Raw genomic sequence first — 24,445 nt, forward strand, 5'->3', positions numbered from 1 at the left:
CCGCCATTTGCGGCGTTTTAGTGATATATGGTTGAAACTTGGCGAGTAGGTAGGGGATAGGACAAGGGGTCCGTGCTGTAATTTTCGTGGGGGTCAGGCCTTCCGTTCCCCAGTTATTCGCAATCTCCTGATTGAGCCACCAGGGGGCGCTGAATTTTGTAGGGGGATGAAGTAATTGTTTTAGTTATGCATATTTTAATTTTCATAACTCTAGGTGCAATGGGGGCAGAGCTATGGGTATTCAAATTACTTGATGTTGTGTTCCTAATATTTTGTGTGGCACTATACAACTTCTAAGTTACCTTCTTACCTGGTGGTTGCTATGGCAACGCAAGGATCTCCTGCATTCACTAACGTGGCCCCAATGCCCGGATGTTGGCGGTCAAGCTGGGTTCCCGCCAATTCCTTTGTCTCCCAGTGGTAAAGAAGGCAATATGTCAGCCGTTGTTTGTCCACTATTTTGTCGTTGGCATGGTGGCCGAGAGATTACCGCAGAATAGGCTGGCAATTGATGCTATTTATGTGTGAGTTGTGTCCCCAGCATCACAAACAGCCTCCCAGTGTTCCAGAATTTAAAGGCACTTATTCGCCAAGATAGTTTGGGAATAAGACCACATCAAAATTTGTAAAACTGCCAGTTAGATATTCCTATATTGAGTGAATATGAGATTCCATGTTAAAATTTGGCTGAAGAATGCATTTTGCCCGCGATTTTAAAAAGGCTGCAGAAGCGCTAATATTTAACTGGCAGTGGTCAAGAAAGGCTCTTTTTACTCACCAGGGTTGGCTGTATACGATCCAGTTATCCATTTTTTGTTTTTAACTAGTTAACACAATTTTTTATATCACTTTCCAGGAGCACTATTTTCAACGTCTGTCTCCAGCTCGTACACTCAACCCCCCCACATCATCTGCACAGGAAATAAAAGCTATCCTACCACACCCTTTTTTTTTTTTTTTGGCTGGTGCAGCATAAGCCATAGGCTTTCTTGCACCATGCGGCCGTTACTAATACTAGCGGAAATACCATACCGGGAAATACCAATCAGCAGGTACAAATCGCCGAGGGTGACAATCATTCCCCACAGATGATGGTGCTACCTCCACTTCTCTGTAGCAACACACAGCAGTTTCATGCCACCCTGAAAGAGCCATACATGACGTAACTACCTTGGCCACAAAGTGTTGCCAAATGGTAACAACTTTGATGCACACAGAAAACTGCCCTCTTTATTTTATTTTTTAAGATTCTGCCTGGGTTTGTACTCCCTGGGTATGAAATGGCTGGTATCCATGTTCTTGCATTCCACCAGTGGATATGGTACTTACTTTTTTTTTTTTTTTCTTTCTTTTTTATTATATTTTTTAATTAATTTTATTTTTAAAATTTTTTTTGAATAATCCTAAAGCCACTTTGGGTATTCAGTATGGGATTGTTAGAGTCCACAATGATTCATGCTTAGTTGTAGCTGATCTCCATGTGGTGTAGACGGATGCTGGGCAGGCTTTCCAGGTGATCACCTTCCTGGTGAAAAAGCAGCCGGAAACAACTACACAACAACATACATTGCACAAACATAACACTACACATACAAACACACACACACATTTCTGGCCTTTTACAACAGAGATCTATAATCATTAGTGTACCAAGGCAGAGTAGAACTGACATTCTCTTACCACTCTACATAAGGTGCTATACATGTCTAAATAGCATGAAGGTATACTAGGCATATGGAGTTTTGTTCTCAGCCATGACTAGAGACAGTATAGTCAAAAGTCTTCCAGGTGGATTCTAAAAGGAGGACTTTTTGCTTTCATCTGAATTGTCATTAAGCTTAGCAGAACACACTTTTGTATTTGGTCTTCCATCCACATAGTTAATGATTTTCCATGTTATAAACAGCACCAGAACACTTTTTGTTATTATTGTTGACTTCAAAGAGGCAGATCCTCTGACATGTTCCTCTATACAGGCAGTATCCTTCCCAATTGTGTTCACTGCTGATGGTGCGAGACCAATATTAAATCTTAAGACCAAGAATAAGACCATTAAGCTTTGACAACCTTCATATTTCTTCATAATTTTAATTTTCATCTCTAGATCAATTCTGGTGCATTTAAGCACGGGTTCACTTTTCCAGTCATGATTGTACTCTACCACAGTACATGCAAACACTAAAAATTATTGAAATATATGAACACAAATACACAGCACATCATTGTTCAATAGTAAACAAGGCAAGACGAGGAAAGTGCACACATACACTGCATGGGCAGTCTGCCTTGCGGAAGGCCACTGTTAGGTGGCATACCAGTAACGTAGGTATGTTAGAAAAATTTTTATAACTTGAAATTTTTTCCATAGCCTTTTCAGGATAATTTGTGTAAATTCAAATTTACATAAGTCAGGGTCTGTCTGTAACTACTTTGAAGGGTTTCTTGGGAAGAAAAGATCAAGAGCATTAGGTGTGTGGTTAAAATTGAATAGTATTCTAATATATAAATGAGCAAGTTGTGCAAGGTCACTGGTAATAGCAAAAGCATCAGCACTCCTACCAGCTAGGTTCACACAACTAGAAAGCTGAAGCCATCCTGAGTTCTGAATGCAAAAATAACCAAGCAAATTACTTCAAAGTCAAGTTAGATTACAGCAAGTGAAGTTCCAAAAATGACAAGAAGTCCATATTCAGCATGATTTGTAGAGGTGAGAGAATGATAGAAACAACAAAAAATTTTTAAAGAATGGGATAAAGATTTCTAGTCAGAGCAGCTTAGAGAATATTCCACATTAGAAAGCCTCTGAAAAAGACCATCAGACCTGACATATGCATAAATACTACATTTAAAGAGGAAGGAATTGCAGATAAAATAATTAGGAAAAATTAAATAATGGTAGTCAAGTCAACCTATAACTGAGATTCTGGAAATATGGTCTTGGAAGACTGAGATGGTAACATGTATCAATGAAACTAGAACTGTGACCATGCATATTTGTAAAATAAATTATGAAATATTTGGAGAGTTTTCTTCTTTTCACAGAAGATTGTTTAATTTGTGTGACAATTCTTGGTATACTGGAGTAGATAAAGGTCAATACTTATGAACTGATCATAATTTTAGATATGGAAGGGAACACAAACACACACACACACACACACACACACACACACACACACACACACACACACACACACACACACACACACACACACACACGGCCCCTTAACATAATATGGCCTCAGCAGTGTGCAGCATATACTATTTCAACTCCCTCCAATCGCAGCTGGCAGAGCAGAAAGAAGCAACATGATTCTACACTAGCTGGTCGGTCCATATGACTCCTACAGCATTATCAACAAGCAAGTCCAATAGACAATCTTCTAGTTGGCTTGCAGAAAGCATTTCAAGGCTGTACCCTCAAAATGTAAGGAACTGGATCTTACCAAAGCTTATGATAACTTCAATGGACATGCAAAGATGTGCACCACTCCACTGATTCCTACTTTACCTGTGGAGTGATGTGCACCACTCCACAGGTAAAGTAGGAATCAGGGATTTTATTTGGCCATTTCTGAAATCTCCACAAGTTGCTTGAAAGATGAGAGCATGGATTTGTTGACATGGTATCATGAAAATGCACTACCTCTTGCACAAATGTGGACTGCCATAAGACTTACTGGGGAAATCCAAGTGGGTCGGAGGCCGGTGTGATTTTGGACATAAACACTAGTATGAGACTGCTACAAGGTTTCCCTGGTAAGAATTTTTGACCCAGTCCACCTCTGCTCTTGCAACAATCTCAACATTAGAAATTTTCCAGAATATGCCAATGATTAACAAAAATGCAACCCAGAAGCTGAAGGTTACCATAAAAAAATAAGCAACAAAGATGTTTCAACAAATGGCAGGTGTGCACAAATCACTGGTTCAATAGGATACTACTCTAAAATATTAATATACTGAATCCATAAATATTTCCACCACAAAAAAAGCACAAGTGCATATTACTTGCTTACTTCAGTTCTTTCATGGCAATCTGAAGAGGATCTGTCTCACCTTCCAGTTCTACCATCACAGGTGCATGCATCCTAAAAAGAACAATACATATACAGTATATATGAAAAACAAGCAATATACCTATATATCAAAAGTAGGTATGTTTCACAAAAAAATTATGCAATTTGAATTTCAAGCTAGTAAATGTTAAGTATAAAACAAACTAAATGGAGAAAGCAATGCTAATTAGTATTTCCACATTATTATGAAGTAATGAAAAACAGAATAAACAAACTTCTTAGTTAATTTTAAAATATAAAATTTATATAAAGTTTTGTCATCACCTAAATAAACCAGTAACCAGTTCCAAAAACAGATGTCAGTTTTAAATATAAATAAAATTAGTGATCAATTATGTTAACACTAATACTGCATTAAGTTTGAAAGAAATTATTTAAGAGGTCCTGATAATTTTGTTTGGTTAGTTTTATATAAAAAGATAAAATAAAAGATTTTATCTATGCTTCTAAAAAGAAGCACAGCAGGTTTAGAGGTTACTGAAATTCTAATTCCAGTGTTTTTTTTTTGAATGTCAGTGCTTTGTGGTTCCTGATGAGATAAGGAACTGGCAGATGAAATCTTTTTGTTTTATTATACATCAAATTTCTTGCATTTTAATTCACAAATGTGTTTACAGAAATGTTATCAATAAAATGAGTGAATTCAAATTCCTGGTTACAACTAACCCTGACATAATAGGGTTAACAGAAACATTGTGTCACATAGAAACAGGGGATAATGAGTTACTATTATAAAGCATAACTTCATAAAGGGTTTATGAAGTTATGCTTCTTATCAAAAGTAGTCTGATCGTGACAAAAGCTTGCCCAGATTCAGAAGATATGCATTATAGTGTAGAATTTGTGTACTGTGAATTAGCTGTGAGCAAGGGTAAAATGAGAGTGGGATTAATTTACAGACCAGCAGATTGTGAGAATTACAATGAGAACCTATACATACAAATGGAATGGACTAGCAAGTGAGCATGTCTCCTTATTAAGGATGATTTCAATTTTCCACAATTTTAAATTATAAAATCACAGTCAACAATACAGGAACCAATAGTAGGGATTGATCACAGAGTTCTAAGTTGGATGATGAGTAGACAGATAGCAGTTGTTAAAGGCAAAGGAATGGGTTTTAATTTCCCAAAAGGAGATTAGTATTAAGCAACTTATTCTAGTAATGAACAACCCGGTGGCTAAAAGAAAGCTTCCTACAGTGTAGTCTAAAACCTCTTCCCCTGTAATTTGGATTTATAGACCCTTGTCCTGGAATTCTTTATAATAGCAAAAATTCTGCTTTTACTTGTTTTATCAGACCCTGTCAGAGCCTTATAAAACACATGATCGCAAATAAGAAACATTAGCCCAAGTGCTTGTAGATGGCATTACCTGCCAGTGTGGGACTCTGCGGATTATCCTAAATGACAGAGTTCCAAATTTTGCCTCAAATCTGATAGAGCAATGCAACTGTGCAAGGTACTAATGATTGAGAAGCCTTTCATAATCCTATTCCACCCACAAAGCAATGGAATGGTGGACTGCATTAATCAAATGCTTTTTTTTTCACTAAGTATCAAGGATAGTTAATGAAAAAACATTTCAGAAGTATACATATTTAATCAGGCTCTCTTTGCATATAACATACTTGTGCACACTATATGTGAGAGAAAAACCTTTTCATATCCTTTACAGTTATGATGATGTCTTAACAACTGATATAAATTATAACAGTGGATTTAAATGATACTAGTCTAAGCTAAAGAAAACAAAGTCAGCAAATTTGATTTTATTAATTAGATAATTCACAATTATAGTAAAAAGTGCTCCTGAACTTACTCCTGCTCTTTGTCCCCTTTTTTTCACTTTCTTATTCCAAAGGTGTTTTTCCTTCTGCTTGGAAATTTGCTCATATCCAGCCAGTTCCTAAAAAAGGGTCAAAAATCTCTCCCATCCAATTATCATCCCATTGCAATTACTTCTACTCTTTCTAAAGTAACGGAGAAATCAATTAACTGCTAACTCTTAAACTACCCTGAAACCTTCCGTCTGATCAACAATGACCAGTATGGATTCCATTAGTGTCGATCCACTAGTGGCTTATGTTACCCATTTATGGACAAATTCAACGGAAAAGTTTGGTGAAACATAAGCAGTTGCTCTTGACATCTCAAAGGCTTTAGATCGTTTTTGGCATAAAGGTCTTCTAAACAAGCTTCCATTTTACAGTTTACCAACTGTTTTTTTTTGTAATTGGTTATCCAGTTTTCTCTCTGATTGCTCACTGAGGGTGAGCAATCCGATTTCTATGCAAAATGATATATCTCTTTTGGGGGTTACCCTGACTTCTAATCTCTCTTGGCACAAGCACATTACAAATATTGCTTCCTCTGCATCTAAAAATCTCGGTTTTCTCTTTTGCTCTCGGCATTACTTTTCTTCCAAACAGCTGTTCACTCTGCACAAATCACAAATCTGCTCTACCATGGAATATTGTTCCCACATCTGGAGTAGTGCCCCAAAACCACTCTCGGGCTTACAGATTCCATTCAGAAGAGGGCAGTTAGGTTAATTAATGACTCATATCTAACAGAGTCTCTCCACTTGCTGTCTAATAGACATACTGTTTCTGCTGCATGCCTTTTCTACAGATACTTCCAAAGGCACTGTTCTTCTTAATTGATGTCTATAATTCCCACTCTCTCTTTCAAAACAGTCCGAATACGTGCCGCCACCAACCAACTTCCATTTACTGTCAAACTCACAGAACCAACTTTTCATCTTCCTTGTTTATTCATTCAACTGCAGTTTTCTGGAACAACATTCCTTCATACGTTTTTCCTGAAAATTACAGTAGTCTACAGAAGTTCAAGTCTGATGTTAACAAATATCTTCTTTCGTCTTCTCAACCTCCAACCCAAGCACAGTAATAAGTACTATAGGTTCTAATACCTCTCGTGTTTGGGGGTTTTCATAAAAAAAAAAAAAAAAAAAAAAAAGGCTGGTGAAAGAAACAGAGGTTACATACCAAAATGTTTAAGCCAATCAAAACTTGCAGGAAAAATTGTACCAGAAAATTTAAGTTAATGAAGACTTTGAATCCAGTGTTAAGATCAATGTTAAGGCAAAGAACAGCACATAACAAATGTTCAACTACAAAAGGACTTTTCAGAGTTAATTTTAAAATCTGAGATACCCATATGCAGCTTATGTGGCTCACATAGACATTCTAAAGCAAAATCTTTTAGGAAGGGGTAAATCATTCCACCACAATTAATAATGGTGTCTTATACAGAAAGGAATGCTTGCAACTATGTATGACTGGCTTAAAGGACTTGGTGTCTCCAGGATACATCATATACTTTATGATCCCCCTCAAAACCACCATTAGAGTTTTTGGATTTTTTTTTTTTTTTTGATTTGGTAGTTGTTGGCGCATCAGCTTCTGTGGCCACATTGCACCTCCCAGGTTTTTGCAGTACTTTAATCCAAGCCCGAGGCGGGAATCGAACCCACGACCTTTGGGTTGCTGGGCAGGTACTTTACCCACTCGGCTAGCCCGGTCGGCCAGAGTTTTTGGAAGAGGAACTGTAAAAAATTTAATAAGACTAGAGTCTATCGAGAGAAATGGATTAAGCAAATAGTAGTAGTAGTGGTGGAATGTGATGCAAGAAAGCAATTGTATGAGCTTATGCAGCATCAGCAAAAAAAAAAAAAAAACACACCATTCCCTCCAATTCCTTTCCAGTTCCTCCTTAAATTTATTTAACCTATCAACTTTCACAATGACAGATGGAAATTTGTTCCAGCAATTAACCACCCGCTGGCTAAAGGCAAATTTCCGCACATTTATTCTACATCTGTCTTTTCTTAATTTGAATTTATGTCCCTTTAGGTTCGTAATCTGAACAAGTGAAAGGATCCCATCAGAATTCAGCGTGCTCAACCCATTCAAGGCCTTATACACCTCAATCAGTTCACCGCACAGTTGCCTAGTCTCCAGCCACTGCAATTTGCAGAACTTAAGCCTCCTGGTAAGAGGATCCCTTCATTCCCCTCACCAATCTTGTTGCCCTTGTCTGTACACACTCAAGCTAATCTACATCCTTCCTAAAATGAGGCCTGCAGATCTGTAGGCAGTACTCAAGGTGAGACCATTTCAGCATTTAATTTGACCATTTGATCATACCCTGATCAGCATTTAAGGAATTGGTAGCAGATTTTCGAGAAGTTGAAGGGCAAGGTTTCTCAAAATGGAAAGTGGAATGCAATGTGCTATCATCGGCAAAACTATGGATAGGATTTCCAGTCAATGGAAGAAGGTCATTAATATACAAGAGAAAAAGAGTGGGGGAAAGAACTGAACCTTGGCGGACACCGGCATTAGAAGACAGAGAGCCATCTACGATCACCCTCAGTGAACGATCAGAGAGAAAACTGGATAACCAATTACTAAAAACAGTTGGCAAACGATAAGATGGAAGCTTGTTTAGAAGACCTTTATGCCAAACACAATCGAAAGCCTTTGAGATGTCAAGAGCCACTACTTGCGTTTCACCGAACCTTTCCATTGAATTAGTCCATAAATGGGTAACATAAGCCAGAACATCACCAGTGGATCGACACTGACGGAATCCATACTGGTGATCATTGATCAGGTGGAAGGTTTGTAGGTAGTTTAGGAGTTGGCGGTTAATTGATTTCTCCATTACTTTAGAAAGAGTAGAAATAATTCCAATGGGACGATAATTGGATGGGAGGGATTTGTCACCCTTTTTAGGAACTGGCTGGATACGAGCAAATTTCCAAGCAGAAGGAAAAACACCTTTGGAATAAGAAAGTGAAAAAAGGCAGCAAAGAATAGGAGTAAGTTCAGGAGCACAGGTTTTGAGAACAAGTGGAGAAATACCATCAGGACCTGGAGCTTTCTTAGCATCAAGATTCGTCAAAATCCTTCTGACATCCTTTTGACGGAAGACCACAGGAGGCATTGAATGGAGCGTGTTGGGAATGGTGGGAGGTGTTTTACCAAGATCATTAATATACGAGTTGGAAGAAAAATGGAATGGTAGCAGGTCAGCTTTATACTTGGCTGAAGTGACAACAGAACCATCTGGTTTGGATAGAGGTGGGAGTAGAGATGGGCAAAAGTTGCGGCCAATAGCTTTGGCAAGGGACCAGAATGCTCGGCTACCATTAGGGCAAGAAGCAAGTTTTCTACTCTTAGCCTGTTCAAACTCTAGTTTGGACTGATTAATAACTGCTTTACAATTGTTGCGAACTTTAGTGTAGGCAGAAAATGAAACTGAAGAATTAGAAACAAGCCAATTACGATATGCAACATTCTTCTCTTGAACAGCCTTAGCACATTTACTGGAAAACTAAGGTTTACATAAAGGACGAGATTTTAAAGTGGAGTGTGGGATAAAGGATTCCATTCCTGCAAGAATAATTTCACTGACACGATCTGAGCAAACGTTGACATCAGAAGTTTTGAAACAGTAATCCGCTCAAGGAAAAGAAGAAAAGAAATCTCGCAGGTCATCCCATTTTGCATTCTTGTAATGCCAAACATCACGAGGTTGGGAATAGCCATGAGATAAAGACTCCGTTGGAGAAGAGACAATCACCAAGTTGTGATCTGAAGTGCCTAAAGGACCTCTCACTTCGACCGTGTACTTAGTAGGGTTGTTTGTGAGAAAAAGATCAAGCGTGTTGGCTGTATGATTAGGATTGTCCAGTATTCTTGTAGGTAAATGAACAATCTGTGCAAGGCCATTAGTAATTGCTAAAGCCTCAGCATCTCGACCAGCTGGGTTGGTGTGACTAGAAAATGGAAGCTAGCTGGAGTTGTGAACATTAAAATCACCAAGGAAAATTATCTCACTGTTAGTAAAGTAGGACTGGAGAAAGTCAAGTTGCAAAGAGAGGAAGTCAAAGAACTCCAAGTGATTAGTGGAGTTGGGAGAACGGTAGAGACAACAGATGAATTTTACACACTGAGGTAGAGATATTTTAAGTCAGAGAAGATCAGAGAGTAGATTCCAAATTGCCAAGTCACTGACAGGGAATATAAGAACGGACATATGGAATGGACAAGTACCACCTTTGAGGCGAAAGAAATCATACAGCGAATAATTTGGGCATCTGAGATGAGCAGTAGTTGAATCAACCAATAACTGAGATTCTGTCAGAAAAAGTACATGGGGTTTGGCAGACTGCAAGTGGAAATGGACATTGTTAAGATTAGAATTGAGACCACGTATATTTGTGAAATGAATGATACTTATTTCTTTATTACAAATAAGACTGGAAACCTATTTTTGTCTCTCTTATTTCAATGCTCTACCTCAGATAATTTAATCGCCGGTAATTTTCATTCCTCTGAAGTTTATTTTTTATCGAGTCTTGCAGTTTATTCGTATAAAAACCACATAAAATCCTTATCATCATCAAATTCATCAAATTATTATAGAGGAGGCACAGGGGAAAATCAAGTAATTTATAATATTGTTTATAACAAAAACCTTAATTATAGGTCTTAAACATATAAATGTTGTTAATTTCTTATTAAAATGGTATATAAATTCTTTAAAATCATAAAACGTTTCCATTAAACCAATCTAAATGTAATCGGTACCTGTTCGGAATGAATACACAGTGAGCAATGAGGGAAGGGGGGTGAGTGGCAAGCATCAGCAGACAAGGGATGTCCTTCTCTTAAGTTAATTAATATATAGTGAAAGAACTCAGTATCTTTTTAGTAAGCTTATGTTTCCAAATGACATGTCGAACATCTTCGCCCATTACCATTTGAATGTCTTTGCTGATTTTCGGTAGCTTCAAATACAGCAGAATTAAGATCATTTTCAGAACTTTGTTATTTAAATTTGGCACCCTCAAAATTTTGCTGCCCCAAGCAATCGCTTGGTCCGCGTATACTGTCAGGCTGGCCCTGACCAGAACAAGTTAGTGCATATCATCATGTTAGTTCATATAAAATCACCGAAGTAGGTGAACATGATGCTATGCACTAACTTTTTCAATTAGTAAATTTTCCATAGTCGGAGGCTAGTAGCCCTAAAAACCTTTTTAGTCCATACAGAGCAACGTTGAGAAAAAGTTGGGGGTTAGAATTTTTCACAGCATGGTCTGTGCTTGTTAACTTCTGTGCTTGCTAAGACTGCTTTTACAGGGATACGCTTAAATATAAAGGGTGCAAGAATATTTGCTGATGCTATGGAAGTGGTGCTAGGTAAGTTGCAAAGCTGCTACCTTAGAGGGATATCCAGACTAACAGATTAACAATAGTCACAGGCAGAGGTGAAAGTGATTCCTGCACTCTTTCTGCTGTTGGAACATGCAGCAGCCTGGAAAGCAAGTGGCTGGGGATTACAAGACCTGCTGCAAGTCATCATGGAAAAAGTAAATACATGGATTGTATTAAGGTAACTAAGAGTAAGAACAAGTGCATGCATACTTGCATGTACACTAATATAGAAGCACAGTAAATAAATTTGATGAATTTGAAGTGTCACTTAGATATAAGGTATGCACAATTTGAATATGGGAAGTACAATGTGTACAGAAAGAACAGATAGGAGAGGAAGGGTACACTAATATAGAAGCACAGTAAATAAATTTGATGAATTTGAAGTGTCACTTAGATATAAGGTATGCACAATTTGAATATGGGAAGTACAATGTGTACAGAAAGAACAGATAGGAGAGGAAGGGGGGGGTATGCTCTTAGTTAAGAAGCACATAAAATATAAGGCAGTGCATCTAATTGATGTTGGCATCCAGTGCAATGTTGAGTCAGTTTGGTGTGACTGGGAAAGCAAAAGTGATAGGAAGAGTGTGTTACAGGCCTAATAACTCTGATGAGTATAATGAACAACTGTATAGATAAATAAGTGAGCCAGTAAATCAGAATGTATTATAATGGGGAATTTTAACTTTCCGGATATTGACTGGATATACTGGGTTGATCACTTGCACACTACGAGGGTGTTTCAATAAAGAATCGCCCTGACCTAGCATACAGCCAACACGCTATGTGCTAGCCTGTTGATTCTTGCACAGGTTTTAGTCCTTCTCTACATAACCACCGTGCAGATTTACACATTTTTTCCCATCGATGGATGAGGCTACAGATACCGTTTTTGTAGAAGTGGTAAGATTGGTCTTTGAACCATGACTCTGTTTCAGAAATGAGTGTCTTGTCATCAGGGAAGTGGGTCCCCCAAAGAAATGATTTGAGGAAAGGAAACAAGAAGTCCGATGGTGCAAGATCGGGTGAGTAGGCTGGATGGGGCAGTATTTCACATCCACAAGTGACCGCTTGTGTTGTTGCAATTTCAGAAGTGTGAACTGGGGAATTGTCTTGAAGAATTCTCACACCTTTGGACAGCATGCCACGCCTACACGGTTTTGATTTTCTCTCATAATTTTGTGAGTAAGTTGGCATAATAGGCACCTGTAATTGTTCTACTTTTCGGCAGGTAATCAGTCATTATTACGTTTTTCTCATCTCAAAACACTGTCAGCAAGACCTTTTCTGCTGATGCTTGGACCCTTTCCTTCTTGGGGGGGTGAGGAACCATGATGTCACCATTCCATGGACTACTTTTTACTTTCAGGGTCGAAATGGTGTATCCAACTTTCATCCTGAGTGATTAGATGAGAGAAAAAGTCTTCCTCGTTTTTTTGGCACAGGGCTAACAACTCCTGTGATTTCTGTTGTCGATCAGCCTTCTGGAAACTAGTCAATAATTGGGGAATCCAGCTTGCACTCAATTTACGTAAATGGAGTTGGTCATGAAGGACTATTTCAACAGAGCCCACACTAATCTTCACCTCCTGGGACAATTCACATACACAGATATCTGGCAATCTTTCATGATTAATGACTCCACTTTTCTAGGCTCAGATTCTACTGATGTCTGACCACACCTAAATTGTTTATGCCAGTGCTTCACAATGCCATAGGATGGGCTTCATCCTTATATACAGCAATCATCTCATGGATTTCTTTAGGAGATTTCCCCCTTCAAGAAGGGATACCAGATACAGCTCTGGCTTAAACTTTATCCATGATGCTACTTCATCACATGTTCAGCTCTGTAAGAGAAAAACAAATTAAGAAACAGGGCTGAAATTTTAAACCTTTAGTATAGAGATATGTATGATGCTATACACAAAATATCATGACTCTGCGATATGTGGAAGTAGGTGAGGGAGATTCTTTATTGAACCACCCTCGTAGCAAGCCTTTTGCAGATTTATTGGATGACTGTTTTCTACAACAGCACGTTAGAGAGGCAACAGAACAATACTGCTATTCCGATTATCAGCAGTAATTATTCATGCATTAAGAACTTGCAGATAAAAGAACAAATAGGTGGCAGTGATCACAGTAAAATGATGTGGGATTTACTTAAAGATGTGACTACAATCAAGGGTAAAGGGAAGATTTCTGCTTTTGTAAAGGTGACTACAGTGGATTCAGACAGTTTTTAGTCTAAATAAGAAGCATTTAGGGAAATAATCATAGAAGCTAATAGACTTTTCATACCAATTAAGAAACACTGTTTAAGGCTTAGGCCTAAATGGATGTCAGATAAACTAATGAGACTTGTGGCTGAGAACAAAAATGCATGGGATATATATAAATTATCAGGTGATACAGAAGCCTATGGTAGATATAAACTAGTCTGCAATCAAGTCACAAAGGATGTTAGGCAGGCAAGCCAAGGCTTGATTATTTAGAAATATTTGGCAAAGGATACAAAGAAATATAATAAAGACTTCTTTTCTTATGTAAACACTAGAAGGGGATGAATCACATTGGTCCACTTGATATCAATGGTTTAACTGTTGATAATCATCCTCCTCAAGTTGCTATAAGCTGAACAAGTATTTTGCATCTACATTCACACACAAAGAATTCTTTAGGGAAGTAAATGCTATAAGTTTATCGAACTCTAACCAGGAGCTAAATGATTTTGTAATAACTGAGAGGAACATGGAAGAAAAACTGCCGAAGTTAAATGTAAAAAAGGCACCTTGGGGAAATTGAGGAAAGACGGATGTAGGATAGATGTGCGGAAATTTGCCTTTAGCCAGCGGGTGGTTGGTAGGTGGAACAGACTTCCATCCCTTGTCATGGAAGTTGATAGCCTAAATAAGTTTAAGGCTCAGCTGGACAGGTATTTCGAACGAACGGAGGGGTGAAGTGGAAGTGGTTATTTTTATTTATTTATGTTACTTTTTTTTTTTTGGCTGATGCTGCATAAGCTTGCTTTCTTGCATCAAATGCCTCTACTAATGCTAATGCTAATGCTATTCAATTATATTAAGAGAGGCAGCAAAGAAGGTAACCAAACCCTTGGCCAAAATAATGAGAGCATCTTTGGATTCAAGGGAAGTCTCTGTGAACTGGAGATGGGTGAATGTATCCACAATTCACAAAAAGAGATCAAACAGTGATATGAGTGATTATAGACCTGTTAGTTTAACAGGTCAACAGGACTGTAATTACTCATGAGACTTGTGGCTACCACAACAAAATCAAGAAAAATTAGGCAACTGGGCTGAGAAATGGCAATTGAAGTTTAACACTGATAAATGCAAAGTACTACATATGGGTAGCAGTAATCACAGATTAATATACCAACTGTGCGGTGCTCCATTAAGGTAGTGAAAATGACAAAGATCCGGAGGTAATTGTGCAGTCAAATATGAAGTTCTCCAGCAATGCAAACAGGCTAACAGGACAACACGGTGTTTTTCAATGATATACAGGAATTTTTCTGGCAAGGTAATATAATAAGGCCTGGAACCTAACCCTTTGATTTCCCACTGACTCCATTATATAAAGGGTTCCATTTGTGCCTGTCTCCCCAGGAACCTAATCCCGGCATAAATCAAGGGCTACCTGTATTATCCACTGGCCACAGTCAGCTCAAATAAATAAAAGGTGACAGTATACAAAGGGTACTAGGAAAGTTTTGCAATATGACGCAACAATGAATCACAGGAAGCTGCTTGTTGCTGCATGTTGAGACATGTTCATACGTGCATAGTAGCCGCCGCGCCAAGTCGATGGGCTCAGTTATTCATTAGTAGTGAGAGTGTAAAGTGCTTGCGATGGCATCGTGGTCACGAAATGAGATAAGGACAGTTTTGCGGTATAATTTCGTGCGTGGTTTAACCATAGACCAGTGCTTAGAAGAAATGACTCTTGCACTAGATGATGATTGTCCACATCGTACAACGATATTCAGGTGGTATAGAGAATTCCAAAGGGGAAATTTCACTCTGGAGGATTCGGAGAGGCCGGGAAGGCCACGAACGTCAGTTACGGAGGAAAACGTTACTGCTGTGAGGAAAATGCTTGGCGAAAACAGGCGAGTGACCTACCAACAGATAGAGGATACTTTGGGCCTAAATGCACCAGCAATTCGTTCGATTCTGCAAGATCATTTGCACGTGAAGAAACTTTGTTCTCTCTGGGTGCCGCATCAACTGACTGAAGAGCAGATGACACGACGTGTGACTTGGTGCCGGGAGATGTTAAAAAAGTTTGATAAGGGACAATCTCGGTATGTGAACAACATCGTGACAGGTGACGAGACTTGGCTGTATTATTACGATCTGCCGACCAAGGCTCAAAACAAAGTTTGGGTCTTTGATGATGACGACACACCCGTAATTGTCAGAAAATCCCGATCTGTAAAGAAGAAAATGATAGCTGTATTTTTCAAATCGAGTGGAATTGTGGAACGTGTCGTTTTGGACACGCAGAAGACAGTCACAGCTAAGTGGTATACTGAACAATGCCTGCCTAAAGTCATTGGATCTATGAAGAACCTGTGGCCAAAGTCAAGAATGGACACCTGGTACCTCCATCACGATAATGCTCCAGCTAACCGCGCCAAAGCCTGCACCGAATATTTGACCACGACAGGACTGAAACTTCTCGAGCACCCTCCCTACAGTCCAGACCTTGCTCCCTGCAACTTTGCACTGTTCCCGCATGTGAAAATGAAGCTAAAAGGGAGGCTGTTTTCCAGTGATGAGGACCTTCTACGGGCTTGGGACAACGAGTGTGCTTTACTCCCTAGTGAAACTTGGCAGAACTGGTTTAAAGATTGGTTTCGGAGGATGGAGAGGTGTATTGAATGTAGAGGAAATTACTTTGAAAAAATTAAATAAACAAAGCTGTATTGCAAAACTTTCCTAGTACCCTTTGTATGTCCAAATAGGATTTTTGTTTCCCTTTACCATGATGAATGCTTATGTTCAATAAACGATAAGAGGGCAACTATTTGTAAATAAAAAAGTATCTACCAAGGTGATATCAATGTCAATTTTAGTATTGTTCAATTATGAGATTCCATTCAATCTGCATCATTAATTTTTTTATTATTGAAGATGTCTGGCCATAAACACTCTTTAAAATCATTCTTTTTAAATTAAACCTATGCATACAACCTTTCAGAATAGGAATTTAAAATCAGCAGGATCATTCTGTCCAAATCTGGCAACACGCATACGCTTTAGGAGAAGCTTAAGTTTTTTTTTTTTTTTTTTTTTTTTTTGTTGACATGCATCAGCTTACATGAGCAATTCTAGAAAAAACTGAAAAACACGGCCTATTTTGTTTTTCACTTGTGAAAAAAAAAAGTGTCAGCATAAACATCTTAAGCACCAATAATGAATACATTATTTTCATTTTCACAAGTGCCACCATACTATTCTTAGCAGTGTGAGCCTTTACAATGTAGTCATCTTCTTCCCGGCAAAAAAATGACAAGCCCAAAGGAGGGAGGTGAATTTGAACGAGAACAGAGAACATTCCTCAATAATGCTATTTAAAAAAAAAAAAAAAAAAAAAAACTTTTAGAATATACGTTTTTGATATAAACAAGTTAATTACATTTTCAGGCATGTTATCAAATAGTAATAATTCATGATTTGTAATAATAAAAACATGTATAATAAAAGCATGAGAAAAAAGCAAAGACTTATGTGCAAACAGAACATTTTGTTTCTGTGCATCTGCCATATTGCTAATTCATTCCTCCAGTTTTCACATGGCAAGAAGTATTATATCCTGTACTTCAGTTACAATATATGGATAGCCTACGTGATACGTACAAAAAACAGAAATAATTTCCAGATATCTATTGGTCCAATTTAATGAAATTTGAAAAACCTCAACAAATTTTTCTAGAAGAGCCAAATATGCCGATGAGCCAAAACATTATGGCCACCTACCTAATATGATGTTGGTCCTCTACGTGCAGCCAAAACAGCTTGTACCCAGCAAGGCATGGATGCTACAAGATTTCTAAATGTGTCTTGTGGTATCTGGTACCAACACATAACCAGAAGATCCTTTAACTTCTGTAAGGTCCATGGTCGAGACGCGGCAGATCGAAGTTGCTGTTCCAACATAAACCACAGATGCTCGATGGGATTGATGTCTGGGGAATTTAGAGGCCAGGGCAATACCTGGAAGTCTTCCTCATGTTCCGCAAACCAGTCTCGAACAATCTGGGTAGTGTGGCATGGCGCATTATCCTGCTGAAAGATGGCACTGCCAGAGGCAAAGACAATTGCCATGAAAGGATGAACCTGGTCAGCAATGATATTTAGGTAGAGTGTATAGAGTGTAGAGAGTGTTAGTGTCAAACAGCACCGGGGGTTTCCCCCATCTCCGCGTGCTATACATTGTGGGTGTGAAACAGAACACTGTCAATGCCAGAGGTTTAAAAGTGTATGGATTTTGTACATGTGTAGTGTCGTGTACCGTTGTTCCTCTGGTCATTTAGCTGCTGGGCCCCTAATGGGACCCAACGTTGTCCACACTGCCTCGTGGAGGCAGACCAGGTACACCACTAATATAGTTATTTACTCTGGCAGGTCCTGCCACCTAATTTCTGGAGATTTCAGTGGCTAGGACCTTAAAAAAAAATAATAATAAATAAATAAATAAAATAAAAAATAATAATAATAAAAAATAAAAATAAATAAAAAATAAATAAATAAAATAATAATAGTAATAAATAAATAAAAATAATAATAAAAAAAAAAACGTTATAGATATGGGCCAGCCAAAAAGAAGTACTATTTATGCAAATAGATGTTATTAAGTTTTTGGGTGTAGGGCTCAAGCAATTTAACAATGGTTCAGACACTAGTAATTATAAGTAAAAGACAGAAATAAGGGGTCCATAGAGAAGATGACCCCCAAATCTGGAGCAGGCCCATGCCCCACCAGAGGGAAGAGGAGCCCAGAAGTCACCCCTCCCCTCCCGCCCGGGGAGTGGAGGCAAAGGGCCACGCAAGGAAGCGTGGCTTAAAAAAAAAAAAAAAAAAGTCTCCCCCCCTGCCAGGGGTTTGGTAATTAAAAGTGAATAGGGTTAGAGCATCCTATTCAGATCGCCCAATAGCATTTGGCAGCAGAGGTGCGATCTGTCTGGTTGTCCCAGTCTGATCCCAGCAGGGAGCAGACCAATTATAAGGTCATTCGTGGGATAAATCCCATCTGTGCAGTCCGGTGTTTGGAGTCCATCTTTGGTTTGTCAGGTCCGTGGTATTAATCTTGAGCGGGTTCCTTCGCTACCTTGGGTCAGGTCCTGTGAGTCCTTTATTATGCTAGTTCAGTCCCAAAGGAAGGTCTTGTATCTGGGTGAGAGCCAGTTTTGTTGGGTCCAAGGATGGTTAGTTTAGTCATGGTGCCTGTTCTTGATCCCTGTAGATAGCAATAAGTGTCCTCCTTCGGGTGAACAGTCCCTGGGTGAATTTTGTCAACTCCTTATACTCCTCTTGCGAGTCCAACAGGTTTGATTCCCTGTCGCGAGGGAAGTAAGTCAGCTTTGTCGTCAGGAGGCAGCAGAGATCCTCATAGTTTTCACAGTTGTACATTATGTAAGACCATGGCTCCACTTCCCCACAGACACAGCGGGGATCGTTTACTAATTTAAAACTGTTTAGTTTGGCATTCAGGGCCCCATGACCTGTTAAAAGATACGTAGTGTACAGTCCAGGGTGAAACCATGATGGTGCTTTTGGGTATAATCTTCCAACATTAGGCAGAAATTTCCCGTTATTTCCCCTTTTGTGGATTCTGACCACCTATCCTGCCAGACCTGCTGCAGGTGGGTGGTGAGTTTTGTTTTCTTTCTTTTCAGGTTTCCTGTAGGGTCAATGGAGTGGCCCAGGAAGGTGCAGGGAAGCCCATTTGCGAGATGCTGCACCATGGCACAACGCACCACCTCAAGGTCAAGGGGGAGTGCTCCCGCCAGAACCTGTGTACTCACTGTGCAGTAGGCCCATGTAATAGAGAGGAGTATTGTCCGCTGGATGGAATCTAGTGTCCGTCTGTTAACTGCAGTAGTTGCTTTCTGGAACCAGACGGGTGATGCGTAAGTTATGGCTGGTATAAATGTCGTTTTGTAATACAGTCCCAAGGTGTGCCTCTTGAGTCCCCAATCCCTTTTAGCTATTCTTACAACGAGGGCAGAATATCTCCTGATTTTCTCTCGGATATGTTTCAAGTGTTGGTTGAAAAATTGGTTCCTGTACAGTATGATTCCTAGGTATTTCATCTCACTGAGTAGTTTAATAGTTGTATTTTCTACTTTAATTTTAAGTGGTCTATGGAGATTTAATGTTCCTTTCAGTAGCATTGAGTAGGTTTTTCCCAGTGAGATCTTAAGAAAATGGACCTTCATCCAGTCTTGTAGAATTTGAATTGCTCAATTTGCCTGGGTTTCCAATTGAAGTCGGTTGTCTGCGGCAACAGTCAGTATCAGGTCATCTGCAAATGCCTGCAAGTGGACTTCCCCCAGGTCGAAGGCCAGAAACTCATCCAATACCATACTCCAGAGGAGCGGTCCCAGTACCGAGCCCTGGGGGCAGCCCTGTAAACAGGCCTGGTCAGTTTCTTGTACGGAGTCACTACTTGTATTTTTCTCTGGGATAAATATGACTTCATTATTTTGTAAAGGTTGATGGGTGTTTTTGCTTTCCGCAGTCTGGCCAGGATGCTTGGCCACCAGATGGTGTCGAACACCCCAGCAAAATCGACTGAAATAACCAAGAAGTACTTCCTATCACAGGCAGCAGCCGAACTTAGGAGGCTGTTGAGGTTCCGGGTTTGAACCCAAACTGTGTGGGCATCACGAGATTTGCAGCTTCGTAGTGGTGCAGGAGTCACTTGTGAAGCATCTTTTCAAGGAGTTTACTAGCAACTGGGAGCAGGGCAATTGGTTGGTATGATTCGGGTTGTTCGGGTGGCTTCATAGGATTTTTTAGAATTAATTTGATGTTGGCCATTTTCCAGTTGGTTGGAAAGACTCCAGTCTTCAGGCATGTGTTGAAGAGGTTTAGTAACGTCTGCAGAGAGATGTCTACTACTTTTTTAATAATTTCCAGCTCCAGAAGATCTGGGCCTGGGCATTTTTTATTCCTTATTTGTTTCGCTGCCTGTTGTAGTTCTTCTAGGGCAAAAGGTGGTTCCATTTGGTCTATGTGATATGCTTCATGTCCATCACAGATCTGCAGTTGTTCTGGTAGTTGCGGGTGTGCTGGTTTTTGGAAAATCACATTGAGGATGTTGATGATACACTGTTCCCAGGTGGTGGCCAATGTTCCCTGCGGGGTGCGGATGGAGATCATGACCTCACCCCTGGAGAGCTTTTTCGTAGTGACTTTGTACACTACCCCCCAGAGGTCAGCATTTCCAGTTGTGCTGACCAATTGCTCCCAGGCCTTCTGCTTACTTTTTCGTATTAACTCAGTGTATCTGTTTCTCACTGCTGCGTATCTTTGTCTGAGTGCTGTTACTTCCACTTCCAACCAGGTACGTCTTGCCCTTTGGAATTGTTTTCTTGCCTTTATGACTTCTCTTCTGAAGTTCTGGATTTCCCGAGTCCACCAAGGGATTGCACCAGGTGTTGGCAATTTTCGCTTCATCGCAGCCTCACTGGCCTCTATTATGGTCTTGGTAATTTTTCTCTGGATGTCATCTGGGTCTTCTTGTCGATCTGCTTCAATGCGGTGTTGGCATAAGGTTCAAGTCAGCAGCGGTTAAGCATCTGTTTGGCTATTGGTGTTCTATAGAGAGATTGGTTGATTTGGAAGGTAATCACTCTGTGATCAGACATGGTCCAGGAGTCATGGACTGTCCAGCCAGTGATGTGTCCTGCAAGGGTGACGTCAATTGTTGCCTCCCACAGAGTGTTACAAAACGCAGGTAGGTGGTGAGGCCTGTTTAGGACTGTCAAGGGAGAATTCGCCAGGAACTCCTCGAGACGCTGCCCATTTCCAGTGCCCCTTCTGTCCGGTGTTTGGCTGTGCCAAGCCGGGGAGTGGCAGTTTACATCCGCCCTTACCAAGATCCGTTGGCCTGGGAGAGTGTCCAACACAACATGGAGGTATCTCGTGGAAAATGTTATTTCTTCCCCCGGCCTACAATACAAGGCAATCGCGTAGAAGGATCCCAGGGGTGATATTATATGGGCACAAGCAGCCCAGCCTGTGCAGAGTTGTGTGATACGGGTGGCAGTAATGGCTGGATTGCGGATCACTATGGCCACTTTTGGAGTCTCATTCTCAGCATGTATGATTTTATATGCTATTGGATAGCCCCTTACTTTTTTGGAGTGGGTGTAGGGTTCCTGCAACAAGAGGATGTTGGCATTTTCCTCGTCCGCTATTTTTCTGAGTTGTTCAGGCACTGCTCTGGCGTGGTGTGCGTTTTGTTGTAGTATTAACAGCTTGGTTGTATTGAACTTTTTAAATTATATTGCTATAATCAGTCCTCATTTGGTATAAACTCTTTATCTTGTTGTACGTCAGACATTTTGGGTCCCTGATGGAATGGGTGTGTTCGAGCTTTAATGATTTACAATTCACACAACCGGTTCTTGCTCCTTGTTTGGACAGCTGCTGTAATCATGCATTTGCCAGAGCAGTGTCCGCAAGTTGGCGTGATCTGAGTGCATGTATGGGAGGTGTGGCCATACCTGCAGCATTTAGGCACGGTCACATGCTCCCTGAACCTGTGGCTACCCCACTCAATATAGTCTTGTCTGATGTTTTAGAATCCACCAAGCGGCAGGAGCCAGTTCCACTATCCAGTTGTTTTCTCTGGACTTTGACTTTTTTGAATATCTTGGTTGCACAAGATTTGTCATGTCTTGATTTATCCCTTGTAGATTACGAGTTAGCACTTCGTCTGCAAGTTGGGCAGGTGTCACATCTTTGTTGACATCGAAAATTAAGATTGATGGCCCTCTTCTCTTGGGTGGCTCGGCAGTGATACCCAGTGTGGCTACCTTGGGGTTTTCCACGATGTTCTTGATATCCTCCCTTGACTCTGTTTCTATTATTACCCCTACATTTCTCGTCTTTCGAATCACTTTTATCTTTGTTGTCTTTAAATCATCCTTCAGTTTTTTCATTATGGTGGTTTTAAAATCCTCACTTGTTTGTGTTCCTTCTATCTCTGCTGGTCTGAGGACCACAAGGTTTGGTGTTCGAAGCAGCGGTTTGTTTTCTAGGTTGCGGGGCTTTTGGGTTTGACTCTTTGTTGTTTGGATTCCACAGCGCTTGTGCATATGTGGGAGTACGCTGTAGAGACTGGTGTAGGAAGATTCAGTAGTGTCCAGCACCTTCTCAAGGATGGAGGTTCTTGTCTTAAGTTCCTCGTTAGTGGTTTTTAGTTTCTTGCTGTCGATGAGGGGGGCAGTGGTAATAGATTCAAGGGTGGCCCAGAGTTCCTGGACATAACTTGCCACTTGTCTGGTGAATCGACTACTATCTTGATTACGAAAGGTCACAAGATTCCTATATAAAGCAGATATTATTTGATGGGTTGGAGAGTCTTCATCTATAGGTTTGTGAGTTGTAGGGTATGCAGAAGGTGTGGTTTCTCTTACGGTTAGTTTTCTGGATTGGGGGAGGTCTTCTGCCTCAGTCTGATCTAATACTGTGCGTGGTCCCTCTGGTTGTTTGGCAGAGGAGGTCTTAGGGGCCCCTGATGGGGTAGGAAGATTAGTTGATAGTTTGGCTGCAGATACTGTGCTAAGACTCTCGGATAGATTGGGGGGCCCTGAAGCTACCTGGGAGGCAGGAGCACTTAGCTGTTGGAGAGAGAGTGGTTTGTAATTTCCCAGTGTAGGGAGAGCTTGCCTGTGAAGATTGCAGAGTAGGAGGGACAGGGGCTAGGCGATCTGCTACTGGCATTGAAGTGTTAAATTGAAACTTAGATGAGATCACAGGGTCAGATTCATCAAGAGGCACTTTGTTGAGAAATTCTAGTATGGTTTGAGGAGACTGGGGTGTCCTGGTTTTTGCTCTTCTCTTACTTTTCTGTTTCTTTTTCTTAGACTTGTTGACTTTGGGAGGCTGGAGAATTTGGGAGAATCGTCTGCTACACCATTCTCGTCAGCTGACGATGAGGATGCTTCTCTTGAGCTCATGTCTAAGGGTTGTATGGTTGGGGTGAAAGACCAATAAAGTTACAATAAAGCAATTGTAAGGGGTTGCTCCTGACTAAATTTGATTTCTTCTGAAAGGTCTACAGGAGGAGGAACAAAGCTCCTGAATTTTGCAGTTCTAAGGGAATCAGTTAGGGAGCACTATTTGTCCACACATACTAGTAACACGTGTGCCACGTGACAGAGTGACGTCACAGTAGGCAATTTGCACAACACACTTTAGACATATTAATCAGATTATTATAGCTAAAAGTTATTAAGGATGGAGTAGCTATTGCGTCATTAATTAATAATTCATTCCTCATTTGCTATTATAGATATAAAGACACTTTATTCACTTGAGCAACGTCACTGAGTTCCGTTAGTAAGCAGGAGTCTTCCCCAGCCAATCAGGCTGATCATGTGACTGGTCACGTGATCACACTTTGGGAACAAACGCCTTTGTTCTCAACACTCAAGGAAGAGGGTATGGCTGCCACCAGGTAACTGAATTCTTGTACACAAAAACATAGTGAGCCATAATTCCAAAATAACTAAGTTATACATTTCAAAAATTATGTATTTTAAAATCGGACGTCAAGTTGAAAGTTCAGGGAACAATGTTCATTACCTAAATTCAACTACAAGGAATATATCACCAATAGAAGAAAGAAAAAGAATCCAATAATACACAACGGCCAAACCTATATGGCGTTACAACACTGGCATTCGTGAGTGACCAGGACAACAGCAAAAATTTGAAAGATAGTCATAATTTCAAAATGTCTTAAAAGTTTAGCAATATAAAGACATCTGGGGACTCACCATCACCTAAGGAATCCGAAGAACACAATTTAAGTTCAGTTGGAGCACTTTGAACTACTTTTT

The 24,445-nt window shown here is 40.0% G+C and overlaps 1 protein-coding gene across 1 annotated transcript in view; it reads right to left on the minus strand.

Annotated features, from left to right (window-relative positions):
* Positions 1-24,445, minus strand: part of Polr2F (RNA polymerase II subunit RpII18) — a 74,781-nt gene that overhangs the window by 20,113 nt on the left and 30,223 nt on the right. Inside the window, exon 4 of the mRNA XM_090381059.1 lies at positions 4,020-4,091. Coding sequence (XP_090237185.1) covers positions 4,020-4,091 — 72 coding nt within the window. The remainder of the gene's footprint in view (positions 1-4,019; positions 4,092-24,445) is intronic.

Source organism: Mastigoproctus giganteus, chromosome 9, assembly GCF_048544385.1.
Source record: "Mastigoproctus giganteus isolate SK-2022 chromosome 9, ASM4854438v1, whole genome shotgun sequence".
Taxonomy (NCBI): domain Eukaryota; kingdom Metazoa; phylum Arthropoda; class Arachnida; order Uropygi; family Thelyphonidae; genus Mastigoproctus; species Mastigoproctus giganteus.